The sequence below is a fragment of the Myotis yumanensis genome, unplaced genomic scaffold, assembly GCF_028538775.1.
Source record: "Myotis yumanensis isolate MYYU_CA2020_CCGP unplaced genomic scaffold, mMyoYum1.0.hap1 SCAF_3, whole genome shotgun sequence".
NCBI classification, from domain to species: domain Eukaryota; kingdom Metazoa; phylum Chordata; class Mammalia; order Chiroptera; family Vespertilionidae; genus Myotis; species Myotis yumanensis.
Genome location: NW_027223754.1, coordinates 208,913,597 through 208,938,504, shown reverse-complemented (window position 1 = coordinate 208,938,504; position 24,908 = coordinate 208,913,597). Strand labels below are relative to the sequence as shown.

The 24,908-nt window shown below is 55.1% G+C and overlaps 1 protein-coding gene across 1 annotated transcript; it reads right to left on the bottom strand.

The window, feature by feature from the left end:
* Positions 1-284: 284 nt before the first annotated feature.
* Positions 285-24,432, bottom strand: TAB1 (TGF-beta activated kinase 1 (MAP3K7) binding protein 1). The gene is made up of 11 exons (XM_070411153.1): positions 24,390-24,432; positions 14,592-14,728; positions 14,084-14,237; positions 12,982-13,068; positions 12,359-12,497; positions 11,060-11,173; positions 10,362-10,473; positions 8,565-8,709; positions 6,423-6,645; positions 5,202-5,364; positions 285-3,616 (listed from the first exon to the last, which is right to left on the bottom strand). The coding sequence occupies exons 1-11, from the start codon at positions 24,420-24,422 to the stop codon at positions 3,409-3,411; spliced, it is 1,515 nt and encodes a 504-aa protein (XP_070267254.1). The 5' UTR covers positions 24,423-24,432; the 3' UTR covers positions 285-3,408.
* Between the last annotated feature and the right edge of the window lie 476 nt (positions 24,433-24,908).

Genomic DNA, 24,908 nt, shown 5'->3' with positions numbered 1-24,908 from the left:
CACAGTTGACACCACTCGGACCTTGGAGCCAGGACCCAATCGATTAAGTCAGTGGTTCTCAACCTTCTGGCCCTTTAAATACAGTTCCTCCTGTTGTGACCCAACCATAAAATTATTTTCGTTGCTACTTCGTAACTGTAATGTTGCTACTGTTACGACTCATAATGTAAATATCTGATATGCAGGATGGTCTTAGGCGACCCCTGTGAAAGGGTCGTTTGACCACCAAAGGGGTCGCGACCCATAGGTTGAGAACCGCTGGGTTAAGTAGACAAAGACTCCGCTCATGAGCAAGCGAACATTTTAGTGAGTTAAGAGGCAAACAAAAAAAAATGAGCAAGAAATGTCAGAGGCTGCGTTTCTGTGAAACAGAGATCAAACAGGGAGATGGGGCCAGTGTGGCTGGGGTGGGACAGGGCAGGCCCCTCTAAGGAGGTGGCTTTGTGCTGAGGCCTGAGTGACAGGAAGGAACCAGCCGCAGAAAGGGCACGACCAGTCGCCTTTCCCTGGATGTCACTGTCACAGTGGCCAAGTGGCTCCTGACAGGTCTCGCGGCCACTGCACTAGCGGTGGGGACACGCCACCAAGCCCAGGGCTGGGTTGTGAGAATCAGTGGACCAGACAAGGACCGAAACACCAGCACAAACCCTGAAGATGGCCCCCGGCATCCGCGGAGCTCCTGGCGCGGGCACGGGGCCCGGACAAGCAGTGGCTCCCAAAGGCCTGGCCCCACTGGTTGGATCCAGGCCGGGGCCTCCATCAAGCCTGTGACAGTCCTGTCCTGGGAGGGAACCCAATGTTTTTAAGGGACAAGTGGGCACAGGGAGCAGTGGTGGGGGCCTCCCTGGTGCCCCTGACCTGGCCGTGGGAGGGGTCACCGGCTGGAGAGGGCCCGCTGGCTCCTGGCTCGGTGTCAGTGTCAGAGGGGGGTGGGACTCGCCCACGGGAGGGTCGCTTCGCCTGGCTGCCTTAGTTCTTCGTGTCCTGACCTTTGCCACTGCTTAAATCTTAAAAGAGACTAAGCTCCCCCCTTGCTCCACCAAAGGGAACCCAGAGGCTGAAACGTGCCCCTCTCGCCCTCACTCAGGAGGCAGGCTTAGGGGACGGGTGACAGAGCCAGCAGGGCAGTGCTCCACCCCCACACGCCTGAGGCAAAGCAGGTGGGAGGCCCTTTGGCCTATAGGACTGGACAGGGCCATTTGTGCTGGGACTATGCCCATATGTCTGCGCCCGTCACTCATCTGGGACATGGCCCGCCCGCCACCTCCCGCTCAGGGTGCTAGGCTGACCTGTGACTCCAGGTGGTCAGGACCCGCTGGGGACGGCTAAGGCCGAGGGGGCAGGTCCTGAAAGGCAGTTCTGCCAGCACCCCCGCCTACAACTGCTTCCCAGCAGAGGGGGAGGGAAGTGTCTGGGCGCCCATCACCCAAACGCCGAGCTTGGCTATGTCCCTCAGCCACGCAGTGTTTCCGTTTTAGCTGCAGACGCTGTTGTGCGTAGCTGAGTTCTTAAGTCTCCCAAAACAGGAAGAGGCACTTTATGGACTGGTATTTATAGAATATCCTCCACCCAAACAAAACCAAAATAAAGCAAAGAACTCCTGAGCATCCACTCACACGGCTGTCCCGGTGCCCGAAGCTCTGACGGTCACACCACCAGCCACCCCACCACCGGCAGGAACAGTGCCCCACAGCAGCCACTGCCGGAGGGAGAGCCGCCACCCTCTCCCCACCAAGCAGGCAGCAGCCCTGGGCCAGGCAGAGGCCAGGTTCACAGCCCAGCTCTGCCACCCCAGCCCGGGAGCGAGAGGACAGGAGGCACCCACCAACCCTGACCACCTGAGTTCCAGGACACAAGAGTGAGAGCACCTTAACACCACGTTGCATAACCCACCATTTACTTCCTCACCGTGGCACAAAGGGGTTCTATTTCCAGAGACCAAGCAGCATCACTGGGATGTTCTTGGAAGAGAATTCCCTTTGTTCCCAGCCTTTGTGACTAACTTTAAACCTCTTCACCTAACAGAGGTGGCTTCGTGGTGGAGGGGGGGCGCTCTGCCGAGAGGCACTTCCTCTGCCTCCCTCGGGAACCGCCTTCCGGGACCACAGAAGGAGCAGGGCCTGAGCCGGCCTCTGACTTTTCTGAGTCCAAGTACATGGAGGCCACACACAGTGCCAGGCCCTGCTGAGCTGGGGAGGGGCGGAATCCAGGGGCCTCGGGGACTGGCAGGTCTGATTTCTGCTCCACCGCAGACCATGTGAGGGCATATGTGGGTCTCCTGGGCTGGCTTCTCCTGTGAAAACAGGAGTGCAGTCCCTCCCCAGAGGCAGCGAGCACTGAGGTGGTCCATCTCGGGCCTGATGGCCTGAGCCCGCCCACCCCTGAAAAAGCAGCGCACACCTGGGCCCTCCACACAGAGCAGCAGGGCTCGCAGAACCTCTGCCCTTTCAGAACCATTTCCCACGGTCCCTCTTCCACACGCGTCTGTTCATTCCTGCGGAGCAGCAGGGACCGTCAGTGGTCAAGATCGCTGGTCTTCATGGCTCCTCAGCCAGGGCCTTCCCAGCTCCAGGAAGGAAAGAGAAAAGCGGAGTCGCTCACTCTGCTTTGGGGCCTCTCCTTCTGGAGGGGCCTGACAAGAGGCCACAGTCCTCGCTCGGTCGGGCACTTCTGCTCCCCTGCACCCCATCTCTGGGGATGCCCACCAGCCCCGCCTACCCTTTGGAGGACTCCAGGGCCAGAGCTCCTCCCGGACAGTTACCTCCGGTTCCTTTCCCGCTGAGCTGCCCGCTGCAGCCATCCCAGGCCCCCACCTCCCTGGTCTTCCTGAATGTTCACCACTGAAAACAGCCAGGCCGGCCCAGAGAAGGGGCCCAGGGACGGTGCAGGCTCCGAAGATGCAGACGTCAACCAGGATTCACTCTAGAGGCCGGAGAAGAAAGGGGCGAACCACCAGCTGCTGGTGAGGGGACACTATCACCGGCCACAGGCTCTTCCAGGGGAGGTGGTGGCGGGAAGGGTGGCCTTGAGAAAGCAGTGGCTGCTGGGCCTGTGACGTGCGGGGTCACAGGAGAACCTCTGCCCGTCCTGCCCCACGGGGTGCTCACAGCCAGCCAGGCTCCCGTACTAGCACCTCTTGTTCTGAGAAGTGGCGTCGGTCCTGGCTGAGGCTGCCTGGGCGGGTGGCCTCCAGCCCCTCTGCAGTGACATGGCGTATCCAAGGGTCCGCTTGCACTGACGCTGAGAGGGTATTCTCCATAGCACCCAGCTGGGGGAGGACGGTCAGGCTGAGGACTGGGCGCCCACTGGCTCCACGGCACAGGCAGCTGGTGGGGAAAAGCCCATCCTGCTCCACAGTGGCCCCTGGTCCTCACGAAGGTCCTGCTCGGCTGCACTCCGCAGCCGGGGCTACGGTGCCGTCATCACACTCTGTTCACCATGGTCCACGCTCCAGAGGCGGTAAAACTCGGCGAAGTCCACGTAGGGCTCCACACGGCCATCCTCGCCAGGCGGGAGCGAGTGGGCGGGCCGGGAGCGGAAGAGCCCCCCGTCCGAGCTGGAGCTGCTGCTCTGGGTGTGTGTGTTGGTGGACTGCAAGGTCAGCGTCGGGCTCTGGCTACAGGGACAACAGAGTCAGTCAGGAGCCTGGGCTTCCAGGCCGGGGACAGAGAGGCCCTGCCTCAGGCCAAAGTCCTCGAACAAAGGTGACCCAAGAGCCAGCCCGACCACATGGTCTTTAGGAGATGAAAGGTCAAATCGGCTTTTCAAGCTCTAACTACACATGGCTTTTTAATGAACTAGAACTAAATGGGTCGCCCCGTTCCAGTGCTCAGTGACCACGCATGGCTAGTGACCAGTGTACCCAGCAATGAGCTGGAGGTCGTGCGCTCCAATCTCTCCGGACCCACCCTGATCAACCCCACAGATCGCAGGCCAGCAAGGACTTTTCTCCCAGAAAACCCTCCTTAGCCCTCCCTCTCATCCTCTCTCACCAGCTGGGAGTCGGGTCCCCCCATGTTCTCAGAACTTCCTGGCACCCACCCTCTGTCACAGAGCATGTAACAGCTGGAAGTTACCTGCTGGCCCACCGTCCTGCAAACCCTTAGCACTGCCCAGCACCCAGCACCGGGCCGGCCCAGGGTGGGGCCCAACTAATGCTCAGATGCCAAAGGGAGGGAAGGGGCTGTTTAGGGGCCCCCAAGGAGTTGGGTGCAGAAGGACAGCTGGTTCTCCTGCCTGGCCTGGGACCACTGCTGTCATGCTCTGCCTTGGTGGACACAGCTAGTGGCTTCCTCTCGGCGGCCCAAGCCACCCCCAACTGCACTCGGGATGCCCATCACTCAGCTGCCTGCAGGGCCCCTTTAGCTTCTGTGGTGGCAGCAGCAGCGGCAGCAGCAGCAGCGGCAGGGGGGCAGGGAGAGGGGAAGGCCCCCTCCAGTCCCTCCAGGCAGAGGGAAGCAGTGCCACCCCCTTCCTGATGGCCCTTCCAATTGGCCACTTCCTCTGAGTGGGCTGGGTGTGGCATCTCTATTATTCTGTGCAGTGCAGGCCGAGGCCGGAATGTGGAAACCAGACCCTGGTCTCCTGGTGGGTGGGAGGGGTGGGGGTATACATTCCACAGAAATGAGGGGGTGGGGTGAACACCAGACCTATAGGCAGGTCCGCAGTAAGGAAGTGGCCTGCCCACCCTCCTCAGGCTCCAGACCTCCTGCTGCCTCTGCCCCTCCCCCTCAGACTAGAGAACTCACTTCAAAGCTACTCAGACCTTTCAGTCAGAGAGCCCTGGCTCTGACAAGCCCGTGCAGGCCACACACATCCCACCCCCCAAGCACGGATGCCACTGGGAGGAGAACCTTCCCATTCAGTGAGAACTCGTACACGGACCCACAAGAAAACGTGACCAGCAGGTGTCAACATCAGGTGCCTGTCCCTTCCCCGCAGCCTCAGCCCCTCTGCCCTGGAAACCCGCCCCCTCCCAGCTCCCACTTCAATGAGCTGCTGGAACCTGCAGCGCTGCCTCTTCTGGCCTCAGCGTCTAAAAAGAACTCCCAGGAAGGGAGGCGGGCATTTGAGAAGTCAAGACCCCAGGGCATCTCACCAGGATCACTTAGCTACAGCACTTGGCCCCTGGCATTCCTGTTCAGAGACCAAGGGCTGTCCCCAGGAAGCAGGCCTGAGAGTGGAGATAGGTGAGGGCTTACTTGGTGAGGGTGGGAGTGGCTTCGTCCAGGGTGGAAGCGCTGTGGGCTCCATTGACCAGCTGGCCCTGCGAGGGCATGACGAGGGAGAGGGTCACGCTGGTCTTGCTGGTGCTCTGGGTGCTGGAGTAAGGCACGGATACGGGGTATACGCGTCCTCCTGTGACTGTGGAAGAAAGAGAGAGGTGGGCCCCAGGGAGTGGCTGGCGTGGTGGGAACAGGGCCACTCCAGGACCTGACGGAAGTGGTGTCTGAGGGCTGAGAGGAGAAGGTGGTGACCCAGCCTGGCTCCCCGAGATGCAGCGTGGCCCTCTGCCCCATGGGACAGAGAAGGGGAGTCCAGGGGCAAAGACTGCCGTCCAGGCAGGGGCTGGTGCTCAGCAGCTCCTGTGCTCAAAGCAGGAGGAGGATCAAGTGCTGAGCTGCTTGACGAAAGGGTTACTGCCTGGCTTCCCGCGACGATGCTCTAATCCGAGGGGATAAGCGTGCTCCTAGTTGAGGCTGGCCCAACAAAAATATGGTTGCAATAACAGCGAGCTAGAGAAACTCCAGTAACCCTGGTGTCCGCCGGAGAACAAACCCATCTGGGCATGCCTGAGCGCTAAGGCTTGTTTGAAAAAAGAAGAGAAAGTGCAGCCCAGGAGCCAACAGTCTGCACAATGAGCAGCAAGGGAGGAGGTGCAGAAAGGACGATTGCCTGGCCTCCTGAGCAATTTGACTCCAAAACTCAAAAAGTAGAAAGTTAAGTGCATTACTCTCACCCCAACATGGCCCAGGAACAGAGCCAGGCTTCGGGGACCTTCTGTCCACATGCCTCGCCTAAGTCTCTTCCTCCCAGAGCCTCAGTTTCCCTTTCTGTAAAAGGGGGTGCTATCTCCATGAGGGCTGTCAGTGAGGCCTACAGGAAACATTCGGGTCAAATGCCAGGCGCAGAGTAGGCCCTCAGTTGGTGAGCCATCGTCCCTATCATGTGGCCTGGTGTCTCTGAAGCTCTCTGCTCTCGGGTCATTAGGAGGTCAACCAGGGCAGACGGTATTTCATTTCATAGACAAAAAGGAAACCAATCAAAGGCGGCTCAGAGGCCCAGATCAAAGCTGCTCACAGCCAGGCCTCCCCCTCTACCTGCTGCGCTCCAGGAGGAGCAAGGCCTGGCGCCTCAGCCACTCTGCAGCCCAGCCCAGCCCACGGCCTCCTCAGGTGGCTTCCTGCCCGCCCTGCACTCACCTGGGGCTGGGGATGCTGTGGGCTGGCTCATCTCGCCCAGCGGGTAGCCAAAGTTCCTCACCAGCAGAGTCATGTCCTCGTGCCTTGGGCAGAACTTGGCACGCTCACCGCCACTAGCAAAGGTGTCACCGTGGATCCGCTTCACCCGGTCCACCACGGCCTGGGCCACCGCGTCCAGGGAAGTCTGCTTGGCGAACTCAGTGTCGATCATGGCAGCGATTTCCTGGGAGGGCGGGGCAGAGACCTGATGAGGAACAGGGGGCCCAGGGACTGTGGGCCGTGACTCCAGAGCCTCACCAGGACACTAACGGGTCACTGGTCAAGCAGGTGAAGGAAGTCCCCACCAGCCACACCTGCAATCCAAGCTTTTCAAGGGATTCAGGATAATCCTTCTGGAACTTTCTCATTAGACAAGGTGTGGCCTTGTCATCTCTCTTATTGTTGGCCTCCACACCAATAAAACAGGGAGAATATCCACCTCCCTCGGTTACGACGAGGATGAAGTAACATAATGGATGGGAGGGCACTGTGGGAACTGCTAGAAAGCCCTGTGTAAGTGCATGCCCACCACGCCAGGCACGTGTCCCCTAACCTCTAAGGGACCCAGGAGACTTGTAACCAGAGGAGCAATTGTGACGATTAAGCCTTTTTTCCTGGAACAAACTCATTATGGGCTAGGATATGCCAATTTTGTCAGCAAATGGGGACACAGAATGAAGGCAGAGAAGTCCACTGACCAGTGTATCCTAGAACCCAGTAAGAAGCCACTGGATAATTCTATCTTGAAGACCAAAGAAAACGAAAAAGAAAATCACACTGATGATACGATCAGAAACAAAATCCTCTCCATGCTGGCTGGCAGGTCTCTTGGAGGTAGGGGGCAGAGGCAGGCAACAGGAAATGACCTGGGGCCAGTCAGGTGGGCTCAAACCCGGCCCCCCGCCCCACTGTCCACCTAGGTCACCTCAGGCGAGACCCTGAACTCTGCACCCCAGGCTCCCTAAGTGGAAGTGATGTGAGCTGCTTCGCCTCGCCTCGCCTAAGTCTCTTCCTCCCAGAGCCTCAGTTTCCCTTTCTGTAAAAGGGGGTGCTATCTTCACACCCCCGTTACAGGGCTACTAGAGGAATAAGATAAAAAGATGAAAACCTTGAACACAGGCATCAGGAGAGAGGGCGGCATATAAGACTTTCCCTCATAACCTTTAATTAGAGAGGACAAAGCAAGTGGTCTCCCTTCAGGGAGCATGCCCATGCCATTCCCTTCCCGCTCTCTGTCCCCCACAGGCCGTATCCCCTAACCTCTAAGGGACCCCAGGAGACTTGCAACCAGGGGAGCAGCGGCAGCTCATGCCGGGCTAACCCCATGAACCTGTCTCCAAGACCCCCTTCTCTCTGACTTCCCAGTGAGCCAAAGGAGCCCAGCCTAAGTATATATTTTTGCTGCAGTCAATAAATTCTTGTTTTTCTAAAAAAAAAAAAAATAATAATAATAAAGAAAAGAAAGGAAAAAGGCAGAAAAGTTACCTTCCTACAAGACTCAGAGATGGCAGGAGAAACACGGCCTGAACTTATCTGACCTACCAGCCACCCAAGGTCAGGTAGAGGCGGCTTCCCTTCAAAGTCATCCCTGAAGCGACTGCGTGACCACAACCCCACAAAGGTGGGTGTTATCATCCCCATCTGAGACATGAGAACAAACTGTAAATTACCCGCAGCTGAGAGGAGGGGGAAGGGTGGCGCGGGCTTGGACACGGCCGGCACGACTCCTTGGCCAGTGCTCTGTGCGCGAGGCCGCACTTCTGCGCTCCCCTCCTCGGCCCAGGACCTTTCCCGGACAATCTCCAAAGCAACCCGAGCCCACGGCGATTCACGTCCATCTCGCCCACTTCCCTGCAGGCTTTGCTCAGGCTCTGGGGCTGCTTCAAGCCCAGAACAAGGAAGGTTTGGGGGAATGGGTGTTCTCGGAGCTCTGGGCGTTTTCTTCCCCAGCTCTGAGCCCAGAGAGGATACCTGGCAATGGCACTTGAGAATCGGAGCCTGGGCCCTGAGCACTCTGGTGCCGAGCAGGAGGGCTGGCCAGGCCCCCAGGGGAGCATGCCATCTGCAGGCTGGCCAGCTATGCTCTGCTTAGGCCCAGCTCACCTGGTTGGCCTGCCCAGGCCCATGGGCTGCCTCCAGGGCCTTGTACAGCCCCTCGGACATCAGCACCAGGAAGCCAGTCACCCCGTCCAGGGGCTGTGCGCCGTGGATTTCAGGCTCTGCGATGATCGGCTTGGACTTGGCAGCGCTGGGGGGAGAGAGTGGAGGGGAGAGCTGTACTTGGAATGGCCCCCTAGGGACATTTATTTTGCTAAGGGGAAGAATCTACCCCAGAATGTAAAATAAAACTCACATCTGGCAAGACGAGAAAAAAGAAAAACCAGAAAAACAGACCTGTCTCTGAGCACAGCTACGAAAATCAAGTTCTGAGGGCCAGAAGGCTAGAGACAACTGGGCTTAGGGCACAAAGGTCAAATGCCCAATCCCGGCCCCAACCTGCAGCTCCTGCCCACAGAGCCTGGGCAGTGCCAGGGGCAGGGTGGGCAGGGGAGGGTGGGGTTCTCTTTTGAAAGCCCACTCCTCCAGGCTCCTCCAAAGCAAGTGTAAGGCTGACTCAGACCTCACCGGCACGCCCTGCACGGGGTCATCTCTGAGGCACCATCAGCCAGCAGTGCCCGAGAGGCCTTGCCCGTGTGCACGCACACAAGCAGCTATCTGATGTTCTGGCAACAGAATCCGGAAGAGCGGAGTCTGGGAACACCCCGAGGCCCTTCCATCGGGGCCAGTAGCGAGTGCTGACACAGCACACACTGAATTCCAGCAGCTGTGACCGAGAACACACCAGCCTCAACGCTGAGTGTGTAGAATGGAGGAACGGACACCTAATGGACAGTGAGCTACAGAATACTGGAAAGGGTGTGCTAGCATTTAGTGCATGTTTTTAAAAGGATGTCTACCCCTCCCCCGCTCCCACCCAACACACACACACACACACACACACCACACACGCAGGAACTCTGGGCAGGGCACACAGGAAACCAGCAGCTTCTGGGGAAGAGCCCCATCTCGGGGCAGGAGAAAACGCACTTTGCACAGTATATCCTTGGCCTGTTTGAACTGTTTGAAACCACATCTGTACTTTCCAACAAAGGAACAGAACCCTACAAATTAGAGACAAAAGGTTCCAAACACAACTGCCTAAATCCTGTGGGAGGAAGGAGTTCTAACTCTACTTCTAAAACATGACAAGGACTGCCCTCTGATGAGGGGTCTTTGGCATGATTCCCCCATGGCTCTGATGTGACATTAAATGCCATGATCGTACAAACACCTATTTTTCCAATCAATGTGCTCGGAATGCAGGCTGCCTGGGTTCAAGTCCTGCCTCTGCCCATGGCTAGCCCCGTGATCACAGAAGCTACCTCTGTCACCATGTCAGCTTCCTCGTATGAAAATACCTTTGGGTAACAACAGTACCTACCTCCTAGGCCCGAGGGAGGACTGAGTAAGAGAATGTATGTACAGAGCTGTGCCCAGTGCTGCTATGATCACTGGGTGGCAGCCGGAAGGGAAATATCCTTGGAGGGAAATGTACAACTCGTCTCACACGTCTGCCCGGGCCGTAGCCATAAATAGCACTGACCAACAAGGCATTTGGTCTGTCCCTACCCACCCCAGGCCGCTCAGGCTAACCTTGGCCTCTCCTGCTAGCCCTGAGGCACTAGTTGCTGCCTCTGGCTTTGACCCTTTGCCAGCCTAGCTCTACAGGACTCTGACCCCTGACCTCACACCAACCTCTGGGAGGAAGGAAGGGTCTCCTTGGGCTCTGAGCTCCTGCAACTGCACCTCTGTTCCTAGAGCCTAACGGGGCGAGGGGAGCACAGCTGGCTGGCCACCTACCTGAGCAGGTCGATGTCAGTGTAGCCGTATTTGACCTTGTAATCTCCAATGCGCCGGGTGCTCTCCTGCCCACAGATGATCCCCACTTGCTTGATCTTTCCTGCATCCAAACCTACCAGTGGAAGAACAACACAAGCCAGATCTTGCTCATAATGAGGAACACAAAGAAGGGGACACACACATCTGGGGAACAGGAAATAGTCACACCAGGCGGCCTGGAGAGCGGCTAATCCAATAGCCCCCAGGTCCTCAGTCCCCATCTCCATCAGAATCCCCCTCACAGGAAGGCTTCCTCCACAGCCCATCACATCCAGCACCGCCCAGTATAGCTGCCTGGGAAGCTCCGGGAGGCTGCGGCAGTGGCTGAAATCTCAGGACTTCTTTGGCCTCAGTCTCCACCAATAACAGTGAACGTGCCAGGTAGGCTTGGAAGCATTTTACATGCGTTAACGCTTAATCCTCACCACACCCCGAGGCAGGTGTTACTATCATCTCATTACGCAGATGGGAAAACTGAGGCACAGGAAACAGGTAAGTTCCAAACACCACCGACTAGTAAGCAACAGAGCTGGGCTTCAACCCTGGGCAGCTGGTCATGGCCCGTCTACTCACACTCTCTCCACATGACCACCGAAGAGGGCAAGGGTGAGCCACGAGGCTGCCCCCAACACTGACCCGCGGCCCCTGTCCCCACTCACCCAGCTGTGAGAGGCGGAAGAGCTCATCCTCATTCTCTGTGGTGTGGTCCACGTTCAGCTGTGTCACCTGCAGCCCGTCCACCGTGGATTTGCATAGAAGTGCACGGTTCGTACCTGCAGCAGAATGTGAGCAGCTGAGCAGACTGAGCGTAGGGAGGAAAGAGCCACGTTAGAGAGAGAGAGAGAGAGAGAGAGAGAGAGAGAGAATGGAAATCCTTGAAACAAGCAAAGAAAATAGGCTCAGACCCCTGGGTGAGCCAGCAGTCGCAAGAGCTGACAATATTAAGGAATTAGGTTAAACTTTTCCATCCTAGCATGATTATGATTATGATTTTAATAAGAGAGCTTTTGTCTAGGGAGATACACTGACATATTTACAGATACCAGGCCACGATGTCTGGTGTCTGCTTCACAACAATGCGGGGACCCAGGGCTGCAGATGAAATGAGACTGGCCGTGAGATGACTCCCGGGGCTGGGGATAGGCACAGAGGGCTCATTAAATGCGAGTCACTCTATTTTTTTTACATTCCTAAATTTGTTCTATAATGAAATCTTAAGGAAAGGAGGAAGAGAGGAGGGACATTATCAGTGGGGTCTCTCTAGCGCCCCTACAGTAATCGGCACCCTGGGGTATGGCCTTCTCAGGGTCCCAGATGGCCTCTTCTTTGCCCATAAATCCTACAAAATGTCCCTGTGACCCCTCACCCTCCAGCCCACACCCAGCCCACCTCGCCACCCTCCAGAAGAGGAAGCCACTGAGGTGACCCAGACAGGGACACAACTCCCCAAGGCCACAAGTTAGGGACAGCATGGGGACGAGAGCTAGGCCGCCCGTATCCCGCTGCTACTTTCACTCTCCTCACTGGGACTGAGACACTCCTCTTTTTTGAAAGAGAACCCAAATCAATTTCTTAATATGTTTTTATTGCTTTTAGAAAGAGGAAGGGAGAGGGAGAGAGAGTTAGAAACATCGGTAAGAGAGAAACATCAATGAGAGAGAAACATTGACCGGCTGCCTCCTGCACACCCCCTACTGAGGATCAAACCCACAACCCAGCATGTGCCCTGACTGGGAATCGAACCAGTGAACTCTTGGTTCATGGGCGGACACTCAACCACTGAGCCACACCGGCCGGATAGGATAAAACACTCAAAGAGTAACAGGGAAACCCACCCAATGGCCTTGGCAGATGGGCTGGAGATTCCACGTATCTGGAAAGCAGCTGCCCGAAGAACGCACAGTCCCCCAAGCTGGCCTCCTCCCCCAGCCCTCCCCAGGGACGGACAGGCGGCTCACCGACGTTGGCGACGTAGAGCTTGTTGTTGAGAAGGACAGCCACGACAGCCATGGCTCCTCCTGAAATCTCCCTCTCCAGCACCTTGAGTCTTTCAAGGATCTTCTGATACTGAGGAGGCAGCTGGTGCTGGGGGACACCCTGCAAGCCACCATTAGGGGTCAGAGCAGGCCGGGTCCTCAGAGACCGTCTCCCCCTCCGCCCCCCTAAAGAGCAGGGACTGGAGGCCCGGCCAGGATGAAGCTGCACTTCCAGGCAGGCTTCTCTAGGAAAGCCAGAGGTGACCTCATTGTCCTGCCGGCTCTGAAAGTGCTGGTGCTGATATGAGTGGGTAGGTGACAAGGCTGGGGGCAGACTCAAGTCGAGGACTGACCTGAAAGGGCCTTTCCTCACACCCTCACTGCCCGCCCCATGCTCAGCCTGAGTAATGCTGCCCACAGCAACCAACAAGGCCCTTGGAGTGTCCACCCATCGACCCCCACACCCCCCAGTCAGGAACTGTCCCCTAACTTGTGCTGCTCTGGCCCAGTGGTGTCAATGGCTTGGGCGTGAAGTGGCAGATCAATCAGTGCTCCTAGCAAAGCCAGCCTGACATGCCTCTCCTCGGGGGAGGCTAGGGAAGTACCTCTGGCAGCTGGGACTGCAGGCTCGCCTTCTCAGCCAGAGCATCGTCGATGGACTCTAGGAAGCTCCTCTCCACCACGTCGAAGGCCTAGAGGCACAGAGAGGACAGGGACAGCTGTCAGGGCAACGGCCAGGTCAAAACACCACTGCCACCTGATGCTGCAATGCCCGACTATAGTGACAAACTGTACTAAGTGCAGGCCATCATGGGTGGGGGCTCTGCACGTGCACTGCAGAGCGAGAGGCTGAGGCTAAAGACGGAGGTTAAGGGCATGGGCTTGTGGTCAGGCCACCTGGGAGTGAACTCCAGCTCTGCCGCTTGCCAGCTGGCAGCCTCGGTCTCCTCACCTCAACAGAGGTAAGTGCTGTTCTGAGTGACTGAGCACTCGGTACCGGGCTCAGAGCAAGACTAGATCAATGACCGCCGGTGTCATGACCACATCCTGCTGGCCCTGAACACTGGCCATGCTGCTGCCCCTCCTGGGGGGCCAGCTAGAGTCACCGGCGCAGGGCCCCGAGGCTGGAGGGTGACCTGGGCCTCAGGTGCTGAGGCAGGGAAAGGGCTGGGAACGCTGTTTTCGAGGAACAGGAATCCATCCTCTTCATCCAAACTAAGTGCCTCCAGATGTGCTTCCAAAAGGATATGCCAGGAAGAAATCTCCCAAACAGCAGCCGAAAGAAACGCAGAGCTGGCAGGGGAGCCCCAAGCAGCCAGAAGTGAGGAGGCGAGGCCCAGGCTGCTAGCGTGACTGGAGGCTGAGCACCTGAGCCACACCCAAAGGAAAGGACCCATCCTGAATCACCCCCCTCCCCACGACACCCCTTCGCCCAAGGTCCCACCCCTACTTCCCGTTCCCCAAGATGATCTCCTCCAGAGCCAACCCTGCCAGTTGTGGGCAAGGACCGTGACGGCTGCCTGCTCCTGGACTCCCCGAAACAGGGAGCCCCTGCCACTGGGAGAGGCTCCCAGAGCGGGTCCCCTGCAGGAGAGAAGGAGCGGCAGGGTCTTCAGACCAGCCCTGGCGAACCCACATTTTACAGTTGCGGGGCCACGCCTCTGGGGGAGATGATCCACCGGCTGCAGTCAGCTGCCAAGCAAGTACCTGCAGCAGCACACGGCGCACATCGGCCTCCGTGTGCTCGGCGTTGAGCTGGCCCAGCAGGAGCTCCGCGGACAGCCGCTGGGCCACGAAGTTGGTCACCCGGTTGCCATCATAGCCGTTGAAGACCCCATACAGGAAGCAGTTGTTCTCACTCCTGGAAGAGAGAGGGAAGAGGCGGTGGAAACCAGGGCTCACAGAAGGACACCAGTTCCAGCGTGAGGAGGAGGAGGGACAAAAATTGGGGGAGACCAAAGATACAGCAGCTGTGGCTTCAGGTGCCCACTTAGGTCCCCCACTTTGCCCATCATTTCACTCAGGCCACGACCTTCAGGGATGCTCCCCACCCACTGTCGCAAGCCTAGGCTGGTCTAAGGTCCAGATGTGGAAGGGACAGCAGCACAGGCCACCCCCATGGGCCACAGCTCGCTGGCAAGCCCCATGCAGGACAGTTGCAAAACGGCTGCTTTCGCTTGTTTGCAATGCCCAGGGGAGCACCCGGCACTCTCACCTGAACTTGAGCCAGTTGTCCTCCGGCGGGTGGCTCTCAGTGCCCTTGCCATCAGCAGAATAGCTTCGGTTGGAGGCTGAGCCCACCCCTGAGAGGTGGCAGAGCGGCAGGTCGTCTGTCCAGCTTGGCTGCTGCTCCTGGGAGGGACACCAGGAAGTTGTGAAGTGTCACCTTCTCCAGGGCAGACCCCACCTCACCTTTTGCTTGCCCAACCAAAGCCCTGCAGGCCCGAACCCCCGCACAGAGGCCTCTACTTCCTTCTGGAAAACAAGGACCCTGGATGAACAGACACCTGCAGAAGGCTGGCATTTTTCTGTGGCTAGTCCACAAACCCATTCCCTGAAAAAGAGCAGAGTTCCCAAAGGCAAGGCTCAGCAGTGGGTTGCAGGTGTGAGCTGTGACAAAACACGAATGAGACACACAGTGAAGCAAACTCTTGGTAGAAAGTACTTGGGTGGCTCCTCTCCTCTCACTGCAGTGGCTCTGACTCCAACGCCCTGGGCACTGGTTAAAACTGCGGGTCCCCAGGCCCCAAACCCAGAACGTCCACTCCTGGTGGGCCCAGAGCACCTGCATAAGGCAGCTCCTCCCAGGCGACTGAGAGACTGACTTACTAGCTAGCCTTAGTCCCAGTCCCTGTCCCCGGCACTGGGGCCTCTACTCCCTGGTCCCCACTCCTCTCCCATCTGCTCCCTGCCAGACCTTCTCCACCTGTGCCAAATGCTTGCAGTGCTCTGTCCACTCATACCTACTCTTACCCTCCACGTGGAACACACTCCTTGTCCTTGTTGAGCCACTCTCCACATCCTTTGGGACTGACACAGGAATCACCACCTCCAGGAAGTCTTCCTTCAGAAAGACCCTCCCAGGTTTGACTGACAGCCCTTTTTTGTATTCCTACCACCTGTCTCCCTTGCTCCTGCCCGCCTGTGTCTGACTCCCATTGTAGCCCACTGATCTCAAACCAGGCTGCTCAGTGCTACACACACACACACACACACACACACATATCCAAGCTCCAGCCCAAACACAGATTTTGAATTTCCTAAATCTCCTTACGGTGCACTCTGAGCACCTGCATTTTTTTAAGCCCCAGAAATGACTCTGACAGGAGGCCCCAGCATGATCCACTCCCTCAGTGAAAGCCTCCCGACATGGGCCCCCACCTGAGCACTGTGCCTGCTTCCCAAGGGCATTCCCAGGACCACTGTGCTGAACCGGAGCTACAAAAACAAGTGGGAGAATCCACGTTCAACTGCAAGGAGAATAAAAGGGGGATTGAGCCCGGCCAGTGTGGCTCCGTGGTTGAGCATTGCCCTAAGAAGCAGGAGGTCACGGTTAGATTTCCAGTCAGGGCACATGCCTGGGTTGTGGGCTCTATCCCCAATATGGGGCGTGCAGGAGGCAGCCAATCAATGATTCTCTCTCATCACTGATGTTTCTAGCTCTCTCTCCCTTCCTCTCTGAAATCAATAAAAAATATATATATTTTAAAGTGGGATGAAAGCTTTACTGAAATTTTAAATAAGCACAGCACTGTGCACAACTTCTTACAAGTGAACAGTGAATCTTCAAAAAAGGACGTGAGAACCACTTCAATAGGCTTTTGCAATCAAACGTGTAAAAAGCCTGTGGTTAGCTTTTGTGGTAAATTTCATCTTCTGTCTATTTACATATTGACAGGAAGTGACTTTCTGGTTTTCACGCTTTTTATTCCATTTTAATTGCTTTAATGCTGCATTTACTCTAGCGCTTCAATTCTGTGCTTTGCACCCTGGAGCTACTTCTATAGTGTGGGAGTTTGCTTTTATTTTTAAACTAACATACAATAAGATGGACTTTTTGGGTGTACAGGTCTGAATTTTAACATGCGTAGTGATTTCTGTAACTACCACCACAATAAGACACAGAACAGCCCCATGATCTCAAACACACCCCGGTCTAGCACCTTTGCAGCCAGCCATGCCCTCCCCAGACCTCTAGCAACCACTGACCCAGGTCAGGGCACATGCCTGGGTTGCAGGCCCGATCCCGGTGCGGAGGCATGCAGAAGGCAGCCAACTGATGTTTCTCTCTCACCCCTTCCTCTCTAAAATCAATAAAAAACATATTTTTAAAAAAAGAAAAAATTACCCAACGAGCATATTAAGAAGTATCCATGGCGAGGCAAGGCCTCCCTCCTCTTTTCTGTCTTCCCAAGCCCTGTCCACCCACAAAGGCCCTGCTTGAATCCAGAGGTCTGTGTTTCCCAAACTTCAACCATCTTCAAGAAATTATCCACTTCATATTTTTTCCTTAAACTGCCACATTTTCTTGTACTCTAATGACTTCATTTACAATGCAAACTTTTTCAGTATTGTAAGAAGAAAACCAGTATTACTTGCCCTATCTTGAAGATAATAAAAACAAAAGAAGGTTATTAAACTCTAGTTGAACCTATTGCCTGCTGCAGCTTCTGAGCCGGACCCCTGTTCCCTCTGTTAACAAAGAAGAGTCATTACCAAGAAGCAGAAAGGTGTAAGGATATACTAAAAGCAAATCAAGTCTCTCTCTTGATATCATCAGAGAGTTTAAAGAGAACTGAAAAGCCCTAACCGGTTTGGCTCAGTGGATAGAGCGTTGGCTTGCGGACTGAAGGGTCCCAGGTTTGATTCCGGTCAAGGGCATGGTTGCGGGCACATCCCAGTAGGCGGTGTGCAGGAGGCAGCTGATTGATGTTTCTCTCTCATAGATATTTCTAACTCTCTATCCCTCTCTGTAAAAAATCAATAAAATATTTTTTTTTTAAAAAAGAGAGAGAGAGAACTGAAAAGCAAATAACCTCCTCAATATGTAACAATGAGTTGTACGCCAGCACACACCAAACCACCTCAATGTATGTGTCACAGACTCTGGGAAAATAGCGACCAAGGCCACGGGGCCCCTTTCCTGAGAAATCCATCCCTGTGGCCACATCATGCATTTCAGGCACCCCACTCACTCCCCGTAACCATTTGGCTTTGTAGCCTGGTATTGCTGACAAGCTACCTTATTTCACTGATGCAAATACATATATTTTCTTTTTTATATATATAAAGTTTTTTTAAAAAAAATAATTTTTTATTGATTTCAGAGAGAAAGGGAGAAGGGGAGAGATAGAAACATCAATGGTAAGAGAGAATCATTGATCGGTTGCCTCCAGCATGCCCCACACTGGGGATTGAGCCCGCAACCCAGGTATATGCCCTGACTGGGAATCGAACTGTGTCCTGGTGGTTCATAGGTGACGCTCAACCACTGAGCCACACTGGCTGGGTCAAATGCATATAGTTTCAACATTTTTTTATATATATATATTTTTATTGATTTTTTACAGAGAGGAAGGGAGAGAGAGAGTCAGAAACACCGATGGGAGAGAAACATCGATCAGCTACCTCCTGCACATCTCCCACTGGGGATGTGCCCGCAACCAAGGTACATGCCCTTGACTGGAATCGAACCTGGGACCCTTCAGTCCGCAGGCCGACGCTCTATCCACTGAGCCAAACCGGTTTCGGCTAGTTTCAACATTTAATATTACTCTCTCAAGTTGGTGTGTTAGTTATTTTGCAGTGTTTTCTTTCTAGGTAGTATGTAAAATAATGGTGTGTCCTCACAATTAACGACATCTTAGATCCTACGACATATGGGCAACTTCTCAGACACTCATGAGCACTCCTTCTGCAGAATGCAGTCTCCTCAGCACCCCAATATTCCCTAACAACTGGCCGGAGAATTAAAGGTCCTACCCATGTAGGGGAGAGAGAGCATGTGGTCCTCCCTGAATTCAGCAGAGGCACGGACATCACTCACACGGCTGTGGCTGGGGGGGCTGTGATCGTGTCCTCCCACTCCTGTCCGCCTCCCCGGGACTTTCCACCCCAAGCAGCCATGGCTGATTCTGTTACAACATCCCAGACTCCCAAGTCTCTTGCTTCTTCTCTCCATATTTCTGAACAATTTTCGGAAAGGTCATGATTTTCTATTCACACAAACCACCCACCTCTCCACCCCAACACACACTGATGCATACTTTCTCCCACGCCCCAAATGCCAGGCCCGCCAGCACCAACAGCAAGTGGCGCTTCCACGCCCGGCATGGGAGTCGTGAGTCGCTGGGAAGCTGAGAAGGGGGCCTCTCACGCTCACACAGCCTCGTCACAGAGCCAAGTAAATACAACAGCGAGCATGGACCACTTTAACGCTTCGATGGTTTACAAATTAATTTCCCACAAGAATGTAACAGAAAGTATGGTAAGAAAGAATGCTGTTTCAAAAATCCTAATTCTAACTTGATTGTGTAAGCAGGAGTTTCCAACATCCGTATTTTGGTATGAAAAGGTTCTACAGTGATCCAATTGTAGATAACCTATTAAGGGCATTATAAATACCTTGTATAAATAAATATATGTATGAATTAGTTCCTCATATACATATGTGAGCACATCACATAAAAACAGTCCATTATAGCTCTGGACAGGTAGCTCAGTTGGTTAGTGTCATCCTGATATGCTAAGGTTGTGGGTTCGATCCCCGGTCAGGGCACATGCAATAATCAACCAACCAATGGATGCAAAAATTGGTCCAACAACAAATTAATGTGTGTTTTTTAAATAAATAAATTAATTAATTAAATTAAAAAGAATTCCATTTCAATCCTCACAGAGACATCTCAAACTCCTAGGCAGCATTAGTGGATAAAGCACGGTTCCAAGTTCAGGCCACAGCTTGAATATCAAATTATAGTATGAAAAGGCCGAGTGTTTTTGTGGTGAAAGCACCCGAATTCCTTAGAGGCAAAAAGGAAGCTCAGAAAGGGAGAATAATGCCCCCAGGAAGATGGCTCAGGGTGGGGGCAGCAGTTCTTTCTCTCCAAAAAGCTTACAACACCCGATGCCATCTCCATCTTTCTGAATGACCCCCTTTTCCTTCCCTACTCCTCTGGGACAAACTCCACTCTGGCGCCCCCACCTCTCTCACCAGGGTTTTCATAAAAGGTTCTCTATGTTTTCATCACAAATATCGTCCTAATACACTCTTAAAGGGGCCACTAATAAGGGTGGAGCACTTACTGTGCTGGAGCAGCTGGACCGAATTCTGCCAGCATATGAGATGGCTGTAGGGGAAGGCCTAACAGATGTTTTTATTTTAATGGATACATATTTATTTTCATGTACATTAGAAAAATATATAGCTAGCACCTGTGATTGTATAGATAGCTCGAGACATGTCTAAGTTAAAAAATTTTATTTCAAGTTGATTTTTAAAAATAATCCTATATAATAAAGAGGTAATATGCAAATTAATCCTCACACCATCTCATATTAATATGAGATGGCGTGAGTGCTCATATTGTGGCTGTGCCCACAGCAGAGGCGGGGATCCCGTAACACAAGATGGCTGCGCCTAGAGTGGAGGCAGGGTTCCCATAACAAGCCATAATGAGGGATCAGCAGGGACCTGAGGCTGCGCCCTTCCCTGCCCGGTGGGGTTTGATGGGGGACCTCAAGGCGCGCCCCCTGCCCCAGTCTAGGCTGGGGGACCTCAAGGCACACCCCCTGTCCCAGCGCCAGGCCGGGGGACCTCAGGCCACACCCCCTGTCCCAGCGCCAGGCCGGGGGACCTGAGGCTGTGCCCCTCACCCAGCAGGGCTTGACAGGGGCCCTAAGGCTGCGCCCCTCACCCAGCGGGGCTTGATGGGGGACTTGAAGCTGCACCCCCCTCCTGGTGCCAGGCTGGGGGATCTGAGGGTATGCCCTTCACCTGGCGGGGCTTGACAGGGGTGGGGCCAACCGGGTCTGAATCTCACCCAATGGGGGTGGGGCCAGCCGGGTCTGAGTCTTGCATGATTTTGAGGCACACGCGGGTGGGTGGGGACTTGACTCTGGGTCCCATGGCGCACCCCAGACTCTGACAGGAGGAAGATTTTCATATACATTTTACTAATTTTCTTTCATCTCTGACACTTCTATTAAAGAGAAAGGGCAAATAGCAATATTAAAATACTAGAGGCCCGGTGCATGAAAATTCATGCACTGGAGGGGGGTCCCTCAACCCGGCCTGCCCCCTCTCACAGTCCGGGAGCCCTCAGGGGCGGGAGGTGACCCGGCGATCAGGGAAAGGCAACACCCCCATGACACCTCTGCTGCTGCCACTGCCAGCAGCTCAAGCCTTGGCTGGCCCTGGTTACCTGAGCCTCAGGCGGCCCTGGATGGCTGGGTAGCCAACATCCGAGGCTTGCCTGCGCCTTGGGCCGGCCCTGGGCGGCTGGGGGGCTGAGGGGGCTGGGGGACTCCGAAGACAGGTGCGCAGAGTGACCGGGCCCGCCTGGAGGCGGGCCCAGCTTTGTCACATGCCTGCCGCCCCAGTGGGGCTGAGGGGACTGGGCACCGCCATCTTTGAGGGCATGGCAGTCAATTAGCATATTCCCTCCTTATTGGCTGTGGGCACCTCCTTATCTTTGTGATGGTGTGAGGGTCAATTAGCGTACTCACTCTTTATTAGATAGAATTTCCTCTAATTAATTCCCTTTTAATCTGTACGAATTTCATGCACCAGGCCACTAGTAAGTACATAATAGTATAGGCAAAATCACAGACCTGCTTCTCCCTGACCCCAATGCACTCCTGCATTCCCCACCTCAGTAAAGGGCACTGCTGTTGTTCCAACTGAAACCTTGTAGCCCTTCTTAACTCCGTCTTCCTTTGTCATGCACCCCACATCTGATCTGTCAACAAATTATATCAGCCCTTCCTCCAAAATACAGCCAGAACCCAGTATTCTCACCACTCCTCTGCCATCGCTCTGGCCAAGCCTCTGACATCTCACATCTGGACAACTGAGTACCACTTAGCAGGTCCCAAGCTTCTACTCTTGCCACTCAAGGGCTTCTCAGTGAAGGGCTTTCTCTAATCACAAATCAGGTCACATTGTGCCCTGAAACCAGACGTGAGTTTCACATCACACTTAGAAAAGAATCCAAAGTCCACCTGAGGATCCACAAGGCTCCCTGGAACGTCGGCTACCACCTTCCCCAGCATACTCCTCTCCAGCCACACTGGCCTCCTTGCTGCTCCCCAAGGAACATCTTTGTTCCCTCGGGCAGGAATACTCCTTCCCATGTCCCCTACTTCATCCCATCAAATACTGAGCGGTCCTCCCCTGCCACCTGGTGTGAAATGGCCCCTCCACCATTCTGTGTGTGAATCCAGACCATTCTTCCTCACAGCACCACCTGATGTCATGTTATAGCTATTACTGTATCATATGTAACCTGTGCTTGTTCACCGTTTAATGTCTCCCTCCTGGAAGAGAACATACGTCTCACGAAGGCAGTGTCCCCTGCACCTCCATGTGCCTGCCACACCGTGACATTTGAGGGAATGAACCGCAGGCACTCGCTCATGGCAGAACTGAAGGTGGAACTTCACGCCGCAGTGACCATGCCAGGCTAGGAGTGTAAACATGGTAATTCATTGACTGCTAACAGAACCTCTAGAAGGAAGTCCTCTTCGGCCAAGGAAACCAAGGTTCAGGAATGTTAAGTGACTTGCCCAAGGCCATACAAGATTCAGACTCTGCTTTATCAGACGGCTAGGTTCTTTTGAACACACTAAGCTATCTTCAAAAGCTCTTCTTTTCTTCAAAACACCTTTGAAGGTACCACACTGCCTGGGGAAGAAAGGGATACTCCTTGGGATGTCATTCCACCACGTACTCTGCCACCTGGCCCAGCACACCCTCCATGTCAGCAGTTCCCCAGCCCTCCTGGCAGCCTGCACTGGCCGGGTCAGACGAGGCCATCCACAGCCTCTCACCACATTGACGCGAGAGTAACTTGCACACTGTTTAGTGGTGTATGGCTCCTTCTAAACTGTCCTGCACATGTAGTGAGGGTGGGCAGATGTCTTTTCTCTTTGTGCCCCCAGGCCCAGCCTAGCAGACCTCACGCCATCTGCTGCATGATGGTGTCTGAGCTACTCTCACCAGCCTCAGGACCGTGGAGGGCAGGACAGCAGGCCCCGCACACCACCTGCACACTCAGACACCCTGTGAGCAGAAATGTCTTGATCATTATTAGGGCGGGAGGGGACTTGTGTAGACCTATCAGGCATCCCTTTGCCTTTCATTAAGATGCTATGTGCTTAAAGCTAACGATCCTATCTTTCAAAGATCTTACCACCACCCAAAAGCCCATAGTAAAGCTCACCTTCGCTCTAACCTGAGTCCCGTGGGCTCCATCACACCTAGAGGGAAGGGAAGCTGGCAGCCAGTCTCCTCGGCAAGCCAAGTCAGCCTACAGCGATGATCACTTTCAGCATCTGCCACACTCCTGCCAGTGTTTCCGAAATGTTTATTACAACGGGGACATTTACACCACCCTCTGGGAGCTTACAAAGCAGAGGGCCAGGTCTACCTAACTCAATGACAAGGCTGACCTGCCAAGTAGGAGTAAAAAAAAAAAAAATGGCGGGGGGACAACCAAAGGTGTGGAGAGGGAGAGGTGTTCACTCCCCCTCCCCCCATTGGGAGTTACTGACCTGGAAGAGGAATTTCAGAGTCTACACAAAGCCTGTCATTAATATGCAGCAGTAAAAGTCTCCCTCTCTCTCCCTCTCTCATACACACACACACACACACACACATACACACACTCCAATTCGGATGCTTCAAGACCCTCAAAGGTAGGAGGGCCAATGTTGAGCACTGGATCTGGCTACAAATGCTTTACTCACTATTTTACAAATATTTACTGAATGCCCGGCGCCTAGTGGTGGTAGGTACTAGTGACACTATTCATTGCAAAGCACAAGTCCCTGTCTTCCATGAGTTCACTTTCGCACACAGGAGGCAGACAGGTCCACAGGCAATTACAACAGGCTGCGATGTCTGGGGAGGACCCCAGGGAAAGGCCCCCTGCTCGCAGGTAAGAACAGCCCAAGGCGCCACCCTGTGTGTGCACCTACAGTGTTGGTCCTACGTGCACACGTGTCAGGAGGATGCAGGGGCTGGAAGCCACCAGCGACAAACCCATGAGGGTCCAGGCTGCAGGCAGAGACGAGTCTATAGAAAATCCCCCCACTGCCTGCCCTCACCTTACAGACAAGGAAACCGGGGCCGATCGAGGCATGGGGAATTACCACCAGGACCAGAACCCCGCGGCCCAACTGCAGCCATTCCTTGAGCATGGGTGAGAGGTTAAGAGGACGGCTGCCTGATTTTAACTCTCTCTGCCTCTGCCACTCGCCAGCTGTGTGGCCATGAGCAAATGATGCCTCTCTGTGCCTGTCTCCTCATCTGTACAGCAGGAATAATCACAGCACCTATCTTCCGGGGCTGTCACGGAGATTACACTTACAACCGTGAAGCCACTGGCACGAAGCCTGGAGGTAGTAAGTGGTACACAAGTGGCTACTGTTGCTATGGTTACTGTCATCCCACCACAGCTCAGCGCCAGGCCCGCACCCCTGCTCCCCCCGCTGCCGGGGGCCCCATTCCCTTCCTGCGCTGGAACTGCCCCGCTCGACGTGCCCGCCACACGCTCGGGCGGTCCGAGACCCGGAATCCAAGCCCCGGACGGCCAGGCCCGCAGTGCGCACGCGCCCCTGTTCTGGGGAAACGGGGCGGGACGGCCCGGGACAGGGGAAGGCGGCGGTCGCACTCCGCCAGGGAGAGGTAGGCGGCCCCAGGCGAGGAGAGAGCCGCGCCTGCACCAGACAGCCCCCCCAAGCTCCCCCCGGATTCCCAACCCCCGGCCCGGAGAGCGGGTCGGTTCCTTACACTCTGCAACAGGCTCCTCCTCTGCGCCGCCATCTTGGAGGGACCCCGCGGGCGCGCCCGCCTCCCGCCTCCCGCCGGAGCAGGCGAGAGGGGTGGCTAGAGCGGCCCGGAGCCGCCGGAGGACCGCGCAGCCAGGAGCATGCGCACAGTGCCACCCCCTGGCCGAGGCGGGACAGGCCAGAGCGGAGCGTTGCGCAGGCGCGCTCTTCCACCTGGCGGCCGGATTGAGGTTCTTTATGAACACCATGGGGGTGGCAGAGGGTCAACTGTTCATTCACTCAGTAAGGAGTCTTTGGGTGACCATGCCTGGCCCTTTAGGGGCGAAGCCGCAAGCAAGACAGGGCCTCAAAAAGCTAACATTTTAACTGGGGAGGACAATATTGACACGCATAAGTCCCTCAAGTGGTGCTAAGTGCTGGGAAGAGACATTCATGGACGTGGCATGGGAGGGCGGTGTTCCAGGTAAGGGAAGGCCGGGCCCAGTGGAAGGGACGCGAGTGTGCGTGTTCTAGAAGCATC

Bases quoted from the DNA above. Each gene is read 5' to 3' on its own strand.
- TAB1 (XM_070411153.1), bottom strand. From the start codon at position 24,422: ATGGCGGCGCAGAGGAGGAGCCTGTTGCAGAGT. The intron at 8,710-10,361 runs GTAGGTGGCCAG...CTCTCCCCCCAG, and splicing joins ACTGACATCGACCTGCTCAG to CGCTGCCAAGTCCAAGCCGA. The intron at 3,617-5,201 runs GTAAGCCCTCAC...TTGTCCCTGTAG, and splicing joins GCCACTCCCACCCTCACCAA to CCAGAGCCCGACGCTGACCT.